Below are 11,704 nucleotides of genomic sequence, written 5' to 3' on the forward strand. Positions count from 1 at the left end.
TTCTCCCAACTCCTGTGTAGCCTGTGGGAGGCAAGGCAGAGGTCAGGGCAAGTGGGCATCCAGGCGAATCCGCCTCCTCCTTCTCCTCCTCCTCCTCTTCCTCCCTTGGCTTTGGCCTTGGCCTTGTCCTAGCCCCCTGCATGACTCAGGCCTCTCCTGGTCAGCTCCATGTTAGTTTCTGCGGGCCCTCACTGAGCATGCTCCAAGCTGGGGGCTTCCTCTGCAGGAGGAGGCTCCAGCTCTCCCCAGAGGCAGGAGCTGGGATTCTGTCTCTTTAAATTCTACAGGGCTGGTTGCTAAGTAACGGAGCTCTGCTGTTTCCTGGCTGCATTGCAGTGGGGCCACACTCTGCCCTGGTGCCAGGGACACGGGTGGTGGCCATTTCCCAGGCAGTGACCCGAGAGTGGAGGGGCCCCATCAGTTCGGGCTGTGGCTCGGGCCTTGCGGCTCGGGCCCAGCTTCAGCTGAGGCTCCCGAACCAGAGCTGGGTGAGCCCAAGCCCAGCCCACCAGCCAGCCAGCCCTCCTGTCGGCGCCTGCCTCGAAAGCCAAGCTCGACCAAGACTCCAGGTAGGTTCCTTGGGTGGGCAAGCCGGTGCCCCCGGGCAGCCCTCAATGGGGAGTGGGGAGGGAGGGACTGGCCCAATCGATCTCCCTCACTGCCCCAGAGCCTGGGTCACTGCGTTTGTTTGGGGGTGGGGGTGGGGAGCCTCTCCTGATCAGCCCCAGCCAGGGTGGGAGGGCCCTTTCCAGGGGCTGGGGACAAGGGCAACCTGCTCTTGGGGAGGGGGAAGGGGGTTCAGGGGGGTTAGGATGGAGCCCTGACTCCTGCCATTGTCTGATTGGCTGACATTGACCCAGAAAGTCGTTTCCCTCACCCTGGGCCTCAATTTCCCCCTCTGTCAAATGACAGGGCTGGACTAGATGGACTCTAGGAGCCCTTCCCACCCTGGCATTCTGTGATCTCAGTGTCCTGGGAGGGGGCAAGGCCTTTCTTTGGGGTACTGCCGCATTATCACCTGGACACGGGGATAGAACTGGGGAGAAAGGGAAATGTCACAATGGGGGGAGGGGGGTTGGGTGGGGCTGGGGCGAATGTGCCCTGGCTCTGAATAGCAATGGCAGCAATAATATCTGCAGTGCGTGAGCCATTGGCGCAGGCCCGTTTCCAAGGCTGCAGTGAGGTCCGCATTGCACCAAAGATCTGACTCCCATACCAATTGACTTGCGCAATGGTTTTGGAACTGATTAAGGCCATGTAGCCCCCCCCCCCCCCACCATTTTCCTTTCAAATCAAGAGATATTTGTTCTAATAACAAAGCCTTTTGGGGTGTAGCTTGGTATTACAGGTAAGGCCTTAATCATTCATTTTTCTTCCTCCTTTTTTTTTTCTCTTTATTACCCATGGAGAGCAGTTGAGTATATGAAATGGCCGTTCCTTGCCCTGAAATCTTAAAGCAAAATTCAAAACATTTCTCTTTTAAAGATTGAGCCAGTGGTACAGTGTTGATGATGATGAGAATCAGAAAAGCAGGAAAAAGAAAGGAAAAGAAAGAAGGGCTAGCCTGAAGCCCTTGGAAAATTGGGGTCTTGTTAATGATCAGGAATATGATTCAAACTGCTTTAGCTGTTGCTTGATTAACTGTTTGGCGGTGGTGTCAGAAGCATACTAGCCTTAGCCATGGTGTTTGTCGAGTTTGGTATTTTACAGTTCTTTGATGGGAAGGAAAATGTATTTACGTGAAAGCCCTCATCAGGGTGTGGTGATGACCTTGGGCTCTGGGCTCTGCCATCAGCAGGGCTCAAACCCTGGGCAGGTGCTCCAAAATGAAAAGGGCTTTGAGTTGCCTGGGACCCAGCCTAACGGACCAGAGAGACTCCTCACTGGCAGTTTGGCCACCAGACAATGAATTTTGCTGGCCAGCACAGTGTAGAAAGACTGTTATCTGGTGGAGGTGGGGGGGGTGGGGTGGGGCAGGGGGGGTCAAGCTTCAGTAATAGAGGGGTACTCAGATCAATGAAATCCTAGATTCTTGTAAATACTATAATAGAGCCATAAAAACTGTTTGGAGAGGAGAAAATATGCAATATTTTGCGGTAGCTGGAGTGTTTCCGATTATGTTTTGGATCACCCATATTCCAGGGGCTGAGAGTATTTCTGAAGTGTCATCATACAGTATATATAGTAACGTCTCAGTTAACCAACATGGTTGGCCGTCTTATTTACTGAGGATTAAACCATTTGTCTGCTGAAGCTGTCAGCCTAAGAGCATGGGTGATAAAGGTACCTGGACCTCAGTTCAGGTCTGAAAAGGTTTCTTGAGGCTTGTGGGGGTACAGTACTCTAGTGAGAGATTCGGGAAGAATCTCCCATGTTGTCAGTAGTCTGTTTTAGAATTCTCTCTACCACTTGATTATGATGTCATTGATGACTCCTCAAGAATTCTATGAAACCACAAGAAGCAATCTGCCCTGGCCTGTGTAAATTTAAGGATTGGAGGTGAGATTTGAACCCGGTTCTTCTTGGTTCCAAGCCCAGTACTACCACTATACCACACTGCCTTTAGGGGGGGAGATCAAAAGAGCGAAGTAACACATTTCATGATCTTCCCTCCTAAATCTGTTTTCTCCAAATGTCCCCATTTCTATAGACAGCCCCACTCCCTTCTGAATCTCTAGGGTTTTGAACCTCCTCCGTGACCTTGGTTTCTCTCCCATGTCTAAGCAGTTTTCAAGTCTAGCTGATTCTGTATCAGGAATATCTCTCACATCTACCCCTTTCTCCAGGCCACTAGGCTGGTCGAGATCCTCATTACCTTTCACGTAAACTATTACGATAACCTAACTGGCCACCAAACCTCCAGTGTCTCCCCTCTCTCCAATCCACCCTCCACAGAGCTGCCAGGATAATCTTCCTAAGGTTCAGCTCTGACTGTCACTCACTCTCTTGTTGAAATAGCTGCAGGGGGTCCCCAGTGCCCCTGGGATGAAATAGGCCACCCCCTGGCATTAAAGCACTCCACAATCTGGCTTTAACCTGCCTTTCCAAATAGACTTATTAGTCACTTATAGGACCCAATGGTTTCCCCTCAAATTCCACATTCTATCTCTTGCCTTAGGCAACTGGTAGTGCAGTGGTTAGAGTCACATGGGTTAAAGAGAGTAGGCCTAAAGTCAGGAAGACCAGAATTCAAATGAAGCCTTAGTCTCTTTATTAGATGTGAGACCCAGGACAAGTCACCTCTATTTGCCTCAATTTCTTCATCTATAAAATGGAGATAACAAACAGCACCTTTGTCCTAGGATTGTTTTGTCAAATATGCTTAGAACAGGGTCTGGTATATAGTAGGTGGTATATAAATGTTTATTCCCTTCCCTTTATGTAGCTTATCCTCCTGAGCACTGCCTCTCAGAATCCAAGGCGCAGTTAAAGGGCACCTCCCAAGGGAAGCCTTTCCTTACCCCTCCCTCCAATTCTTAGTGTTCCTCTCTGTCCTCAAATTGTTTTGGATTTTGGTATCAGTTGTTTCTTGTATCCCAGGAGAATGGAGGTTCCTTGGGGGGGTAGAGGCCATTTTCTTTTTGTCTCTCTGTCCTCAGCACCTAGCACACAGTAGATTCTCCCAAAATGTTTTGGGAATGGAAACAGACCGTCAGGTCTAGTGCCAACATATCATAGAAGTTCAAGCTGGAAGGGATCCTAGAGGTCATGTAGTATGATGCCCTCATCAGACAGATGGGGAAATTGAGGTCCAAAATGGAGAAGTGACTTGTCCAAGGTCAAATGGGTAGGAAGCAACAGAGCTGGTAGTCTGACTCTAATGTACCACATTGCCCTTAGAAAGACAGTTAAAGCCATCAGAGGTACCCCCTTTTCTAAGAGTAAGAAAGGGGGGGGGTACAACTAAACTAAACTCACAACAAAACAAGTTTCTCGTTGATGGAAGGCAGAAAGTTTCAGAAATAATCATTAAATAAGCATTTGTTAAGCAAAAACTATATGCCAGAAATCATGCTGGGCAATTGGGTTTCAAAGAAGGAAGGCAAACAGCCTGCCCTCAAGGAGCTTCCATTCTATCAGCAGACACACACAGGTACCCACATTGGAATATGCAAAATCGATATATAGTAGGCCACTTAATCGCTCTGGATGCTAGAGCTAAGCTTTGGAGGAGGCTAGCCTAGTTATTCCAAGGCTCCTAAATGAGAAAGGGAGAATGGGTGCAGACTGCCAGGCACGGAGGGGAGAGATGGACTGTTTTGTATATGCAACAGTGAGGAGGTCAGCTTGGCTGGACTGTAGAGTTTGTTAAAGGCAGAAGAGGCCTAAAATGCCAACATTGCAAGGAAGGGACCTTGGAGATTAGTGAGTCCAATTCTAATAAACCCCTAGAGAGGGAGCACAGGGGAACACCAGAGCTACTGCAGAGTACCTGATCAAGAACCTGTCCTTGAAGAATCTCTGTTTTCATTGGTCTAGAGCCTTCTCCCACCAGATGCACATCCCAGGCCTTCTGGGCCTTGGGAAAAGGTTACCAATGCGGGTGATGAGTTCTTCTGGCATAGCCTTCCAGAACCCAAGACCATCTCCACTGAGGGAAGAGGAGAGGAGGACCCGAGTTAGCTGATAATCAGTCCTAACAATGTTTAATGTCAGGTTGTTTCTGGGTCCTTGTCCTTGGTGATTAGTGATAAGAAAGGACACTTCAAGTTGTCTCTGAATCTCTTATTGATTGTAGTAGATTGAACGTGCTTAGGCTAAACTGATGCCGAATCATTCCTCCCCCCAGATCCTAACTACAAGGGCAGAAAGCTTTCTGCTTCTGAAGTTCATGGGAAATTACAGGTAAATGGGTTAAGTAGAACTCTTTGTTATCTGGGGATGGGAAAGGATAGGGACTGGGCAGGTGGTTGGGCGGGAGGGAGGGCGGGGCAAAGAGTATACAGGTTAAGTTAACCTGAAATTTTGATGTGGTCGCATGAGCATAGACATGAAGGTTTCTCCATCTCTGGCCCCCTGCTTTATGGTATTTGCTTAACATATGTGAAGTGTTTCCAATGACTTCGGAAGTCTGAAGGCAGCTTTTGATGGAAATACAAAGGGCGTGGGAGGGGAGATCTGAGGGAAATCCATTCCTTAGTGAATAAACTCATTTGTTAAGTTGAGGGCTAGTATGGGATTCATTTACTTAACTGAATTGCACCCTGTTTTTGCTTTTAAAATGAGTATATTTTAAAAAATGAGCATATTTAAAATGTGACTCAACTTACGAAAAATCGATTTGCACACTTTTCAGGACTCTCTAGATCGTGGAACAAGGTCTACCTCTGCTACGCAGCTAGGTTGTCACAGATCAGAAGCCAAGGGCCTCGAAGGAAGACTGCTGGAAGTTGGTCCTTTTCGCAAAGTAAGAGCTGACCACATAAATTCACTCCTTTCTCAGATGATTTTCAGGCTTATTAAGGCTCACCACTCTATCTCTGTCTTTAAGATACCTTCAGAACCTTGTTCCTTAGGAGGGCGACCTAGCCAAAGGTGCCTTTCCTCTCTTCTCTTGCCCAAAGAGAGGACCCAGTGGTAGTTCACTACAACTGAGAATTTCACTACGGCCCCTCGATTCCTATTATCGTTATGGCTCCCAGAAGTAGGAATCCCTTAGACCCTAGAGCTAAAGAGGCAGTTAGCCCAAATGGCAGTGTGGTGTAATGGAAATAACACTGGCCTTGATCATCTGATTGCTTTTCAGTGATTCACGGCCTCTGTGTTTCATAGCCCGGTGCAAATTCCAGATCTCCATCCTAACCCACGGTCACCTTTTAGCCAGCAGCATCCACACACAAGAGTTTGGGACTTGCTATTGAATTGGCCCTGGCTAGCTCTTCTCAAAGAGGAGGAAGACTATGATGGCCTTCCTTCTCAGGCTGTTTCCCTCCAGTTTCCTTCTCTTCCTCCTCATATCAGTATGAGCCAGACTGGAAGAACAAGTTAATTAATTTCTTATGTTCAACCAGCCCATATCTAGGGAAGAGCTGATTTCCCATAGTATGACATACCGCCATGCCTTCTACTCAGAATTCTAAGATATGCCCAGAAAATGAACGCATTTTGCAAACAAAGTGATTGCCCTTTGAGGGAACATTGGAAAGTTTCAGAAAACCTTTCCAGTTGGAAGGGACATCAGAGAACATTTAGTTCCACATCCCACCTAATTCAGGATTCCCTTCTACAATATCTCCGACCAATGTCACCCAGTTACTGCTTGGGCATCTCTAATGACAGGATAATGTCCTACTGTTCTCTGTCCATGGGGAACATTGGAATATAATTTCCTGTAGGTGTTTGAAAATAGATGTTCAAACATCTAAAATGGTTTAGGCGTGCTCGGGGGAATCCCTTCTAGCCTATATGTGGATGTTAAGGGATTTCCATCTACTGGCAACAAAGAAGCCCCACTGACCTTGTCTACAGCCCCTAGCTCAGTGGTTCCCAAACTTTTTTGGCCTCCTGCCCCCTTTCCAGAAAAAAATATTACTTAGTCCCCTGGAAAATAATTTTTTTAAATTTTAATAGCAATTAAGAGGAAAGATAAATGCACCTATGGCCATCACTGCCCGCCCTGGATTGCTGCAGCACCCACCAGGGGGTGGTAGCGCCCACTTTGGGAATCACTGCCCTAGCCACTTCAGTAGTTTTGCATTTACAACTGTTAATCTGCAGTGGCTCTTTTAATGATTTTCAAACTCTTTTGGTCTATGGGCAACTTCCATGGAACAAAAGCTCCCTTCAGTTGAGACGCTTTCCTACCAAAAAGACAGAAAGAAATTACCTGGAAGAAGAGTGATGGGCACTAATGGCAAACCTTCTCCTCTCTCCTTTTTAAGACCTTGTACCATTCCTCATCCCATTCTCTCAGACCGTGACTTGATCTTGAGCTTCCTCATCTCCTCTACCTCATTTCTCCAAACTTCTCTTCGTAATCTCCTTCTCTGCTCCAGTCTTTCCCCTTCCTGACCACCCATGTGCTTCTCAACTGCTGGCAATTTGGCTTCCTTTCCCACCACTCAACTGAGACTGCTCTCTCCAACGCTAGCCACCATTACACACCTGGACAACTACTGGTTTACATGTTGCTTTGGAAGTGGCTCAAGGTTGTTTTGCGTGCGCAACTCTCTCTCCTTGACTAGACAGTAAATATTTCTTTGGAAGTTAGGGAAGGGACTCTTCTATGTTTCTTTTTTTAAAAAGAATCCCTCCCTGTATATAAAAAAATGAATACACATTTCATTAAAAAATGACCATAATCTCCATCCCGCTCACCCCAAGTAGAGATTTGCAGAGAGCCAATGAGTTCTTCAACCACCATCTGTTGGATGGCTGGATGAAGGTGAAATCGTGCACCCACCCAAATCCCTAACTAGGATTCTTAGTGCTCATCATTTATAAACAGGCCAATCGTAGTGATAAGCCAGGCAGCTCTGAGATGATAAAGAGAAAAAGAGAGGTCAGAAGGGAAGGATAGTTTCCATTTTTTGGACAAGGGTTTGACCACATTCCAATAAAGGCTAGTATGTGACTTCTGACCCAAACTCTGTACCAGACCTTGAAACAAAATTTTCCAAACATTTGCACCTGAGGGGTGACTGCAAGGATGCCAGGTCAGTGATGCTGGTTTGCTGCTGCTGCTGCTCTTGGTGGTGGTGTTGTTGTTTTGGCATGCCCATTGCCTCAAATGACCGACTTTCCTCCTAGGTGATTTCAGTATGACAAGTAAAATCCATGACGTTTAAAACCGCAAATAGGAGTAATGACACCGAACTCTCTTTAGTTCTTATGACTGTGATGCAATGAGGGGCATTTTAATAGGGGAAAACTAAAGATATATCTTGCTTTGCCTAAAAGCTGGGTTCTGATAAAGAGGTGTGTGTGTGTGTGTGTGTGTGTGTGTGTGTGTGTGTGTGAATCACATTTTACCATTGATTTATGAGATCATTTCAAAAATGCTTGTTTCTGATTGATCTTTGAGTTGCCTGTGGCTCCTAACACTTTAGTGTAAAGCTTTTCTGTCCTGACTCCAGCCCTCCCTTCAAAGGCAGTTAATGATCTGTGAACAAACCTACACTGGAGAGTTGGACCTAGAGGAATCCTTTTGTATAGGGAAGAATCCTTTTGAAAGGAAATAATCATCCTCTAGTTTTGGAGAGTTGGATTTAGATTCTCTTAAAGCTCTGATGGGGCTGTCCTTTTCCTCCTTCTCTTTCTAAGAAGTAGAACTGTTGGTTGCCTGGTGAATTCCTCTACTAGCTTTTCACCTCCAAGAAACTATGCCCAAATCCTATACTAATCTCAGGAAAAAAAGAGATTTGATGGCATGGACATTTTCAGTGCAGACACTGGTTCTCATCCTGAAATGGCAGCACGAGCCGATAGGATTCTGTATACTTGGCAGCTTTGCCTCTGAGCAAAGCCTGGGACTGGAATAGCAGGAATTTGCAGGTCAAGACAGAGGGGCAGTTGGCAGTTTGTCATGAGGAAGTCTGCTTGGTATATTTTACCAAAAGCTATCTCGCCTTGCATTAAGACTTTGCATTTCACTCAGTGGAAAAAATGAAGGAACGGTCATGGAACCCAAGAGCATTAGAGGCGATTCAGACCTCGTAGAGGCATGGCTATGTTGAATAGTGCTGCTAACTTAGCTTTTTAGCCATTTGCATTAGCGCAAGTCAGTGGAGGTCTCCTTCTTTTTGCCCCTGGCTTCCCTTGTGACTTTGCTGTTAAAAGATGTAACCCTTTTGGGGCCAGTACCCACACTTAGTCTTTTGACTTGGTTCTATTTTATGGGATTATAGAAGGCCAGAGCTGGGAGGGATCTTAGGAGCTCATCGTAGTCCAACCTCATCATTTCATATGAAAACCATTTTAGAATTCGCTGTTGCCTTGTTTCGACAAAACAGAAACCTTCCTGACAAACTCCTTTGCAAAGTACAATCCCCCCACCTCAACAGATTATCAATTGTTAAGAGAAAGGAGGGTTGTATCTTTGGACTGTGACAATATGGTACTAACACTGACTGTTGTATTTGACTTGCGTTTTGCTGCTTCTCTGTGTTGATTTTACGCACACTGTTGCAGTCGTCATTGTGTATATTGTCCTTTTGGCTTTGCTTTCTTCGCTGTACTTCTGTTCACACAAGCTTTCCATGTTTCTCTGAATTCTTCATATCCTCAGAATCACAGACTTGGAGAACTGGAAGGGACCTCAGCAAGCGTCTAATCTAGACCGGACCCCAAATAAATTCTCCCCTCTGACATGTACCCAGCAAGCGGTCATCCCAACTTTGCTTGGAGGCCTCCAAGGAGGAGGAACCCACTCCCTCCTGGGACAGCCTGCTCTGTCATTCCTTACCCAGGAGTAGGCCTCGCTCTTAATGTTCATATACCACAATTTGTTCAGCCAGTCCTTGGTCTCCGGGCATGGATTTGGTTATCCCAAATACTGCTGCTCTGAGCAGTTTTGTACATATGGCCCTTTTCTTTTTCTTGCTGTCAGTAGTAACCTCCTTGGAATATAGCTCCAGTAGTGGAATCTTGAGGTCAAAGGGTAGGAATAATTTAGTTGTTTTTCTTGCATAATTCCAAACTGTTTTCCAGGATGGTTAAATCAATTCACAGCTCTACCAGTAACTCCCTTCCCATAGTCACTCCAACAATGATTTCCCCCAATTTTGGCCTCTTTCCTAGCTGGTCATTTTAGAGAGGAGGAACCTGAGGCTCGGAGAGGGGAAGTGACTTACTCAGGGTCTCATTTGTAGTGGAACCAGGCACCAGATCCCAAATTTCCCCGCTCCCTGGGAGGCTTACCCAAATTATAGCCACTTAAGAAAAAAGCCCTATTTAGGCCACTCAGGGAATAGCGACCTCTCTCCTTGCCCCCTCCTTTGGGCTCCTTCCCCCTTGCCCCCAATCCAGTTGGCCACAATTTCGATAATGGCATAACCCAAATTCTAAAGAAACAAACCCAAATCCCAAACTACTGGCTCAACAGTAGTAGGGCTAGCCCACTAGAATCCAATCCAATAAGCATCTATTTATTTATTTGTTTGTTTGTTTATTTATTTAGGGCCAAAGACCAGATCCTGGGCAAACTGGTCAGTTACCAGTGGGTTGGCAACCCTAGTCCCAGGCCAGCCCTCTTTGCTCCAGCAGGCTGTCATTGTAAAGATGTGCCTTGATCTCATTTTGTTTTTCAGGAACAGGCAGAAGGTAGCATAGCAATGGAGACTAATGGAAAGCACTGGGTGGAGAAGTTGTTTATACCTTGTTTTACTCCCCAGGATTTTTTTAAGCAAACTAATCAGCCTGAACCTTTTTCTCAACAACTGGCTTTGGACCAAGCAAAGGGAGTGGAAGAAATGTATAATTTGGCAATTAAAAAGTTCCAAGAAGAAAAGAAATTTAAGAGGAAAGAATTCATTTCCCCGCTAATTGAACCAGAATCTGAACCCAAGTTAACTGAGAGAAAGATAAACATTTCAAAGAAGCAACCCGAGAGGAATTCTGCCTGCTGGGATGCAGCTGATTTGAATGTTGGAACTGAAGAAAGCCCCACGAGAACAGAAGGTCATTGTATCTGGAATGCAAAGGAATTAGCAGCTTTGGGACAAGAAACGCAGAAAAAACACGCAGAAGGCATTTCTCAAAAAATTCAGCTGGCCTTTTTGAATGTAGAGCTGGAGGAACTGAATGCCAAGTGCAGAAAAATAGAAACCGAATTCGAAAACGCTGAGAAAGAACTCCTGCAATCCAAGAGAGAAATCAGCTGCAAGACTCTCTACTTGCAAGCTGCTAAGAAGGACAGCTTGAAAAAAGATCAAGAACTCCGGGCCCTAAAGAATGACATCTCGGAAAAATCCATCAATGTGAAGAACCTAACTGAGGCTCTCTTGCAAGCCAAAGAACTCATCCAGAAGCTCGACCTAGAAAACAAAGATTTAAAAGAAATGGTTAGAAAACTCAAGGAGCAAATCGAGGCTGGCAATGCCGCCCTGAGGGAAAAGGTGAAATTGCAGTATAAATTAGAAATAAAAAAAATCCAAAGAGAGCTAGAGGTTGTCAAGAATGAGCTGAGAACGGAGAAGTTTCTACATGCCAGGAATAACAAGGCCCTAGAGCTCCTTAGGAAACACTTTTCTTCTTTACCAGCGTCAAGCACACTTGACAATTTCGAAATAGATTATCTTTAAAGAGAAAAAAAAAGCCTTTATTGGCAAAATTACCCAAACCGCTTGTTGTATATCTCTTTAAAATCGGGAAATAAGTGGGTGTAAAAGTTTGTAATTCCCAGTTTTAGTTTAGCCAAAATTTCAATCCAGCATAAAGATGTTAACTCAGCAAAGCTTTTGTTTCATCTCTTTTTTTCTAGAGATTATCTTATAGAACGCAGTCATTTGGGCAGTGGACGGAACTGTGTTTATAACAATTTCCCAAGGGACGTTTTGCAAACACAAACACGAAAACCCCAAACAATCGAGCAAAAAAAAATTTCATGAGGATGATAGTACGGGCCACCATCCACTTTTGTAATTTGCCTTTTTGTTCCAAGAAAGGGAGCCTGTGTGCTCCCACTTTGAATGAGGTACCGCCAACATGGTCCATTGTATTTAACCTGAGTTCTGGAGCCCTTTTGATGTTGTCTTCATTTACCTAG

The 11,704-nt window shown here is 45.6% G+C and overlaps 1 protein-coding gene across 2 annotated transcripts; it reads left to right on the forward strand.

Annotated features, from left to right (window-relative positions):
* Nucleotides 1-385: 385 nt before the first annotated feature.
* On the forward strand, nucleotides 386-11,392 carry CCDC160 (coiled-coil domain containing 160). Of its 2 annotated transcripts, XM_044682544.1 has the most exons (4): nucleotides 386-569; nucleotides 4,790-4,845; nucleotides 5,297-5,407; nucleotides 10,248-11,392. In XM_044682544.1, the coding sequence occupies exon 4, from the start codon at nucleotides 10,272-10,274 to the stop codon at nucleotides 11,238-11,240; it is 969 nt and encodes a 322-aa protein (XP_044538479.1). In that variant the 5' UTR covers nucleotides 386-569; nucleotides 4,790-4,845; nucleotides 5,297-5,407; nucleotides 10,248-10,271; the 3' UTR covers nucleotides 11,241-11,392. The 2 variants fall into 2 exon arrangements, with proteins under 2 accessions (XP_044538479.1, XP_044538481.1); XM_044682546.1 differs by lacking the exons at nucleotides 386-569; nucleotides 4,790-4,845; nucleotides 5,297-5,407 and adding an exon at nucleotides 7,628-7,655.
* Nucleotides 11,393-11,704: the final 312 nt, after the last annotated feature.

This window comes from Gracilinanus agilis, chromosome X, assembly GCF_016433145.1.
Source record: "Gracilinanus agilis isolate LMUSP501 chromosome X, AgileGrace, whole genome shotgun sequence".
Taxonomy (NCBI): Eukaryota; Metazoa; Chordata; class Mammalia; order Didelphimorphia; family Didelphidae; genus Gracilinanus; species Gracilinanus agilis.

What these genes read in the sequence shown, in the direction of transcription:
- CCDC160 (XM_044682544.1), top strand. Translation starts at nt 10,272, where the DNA reads ATGGAGACTAATGGAAAGCACTGGGTGGAGAAGTTGTTTATACCTTGT.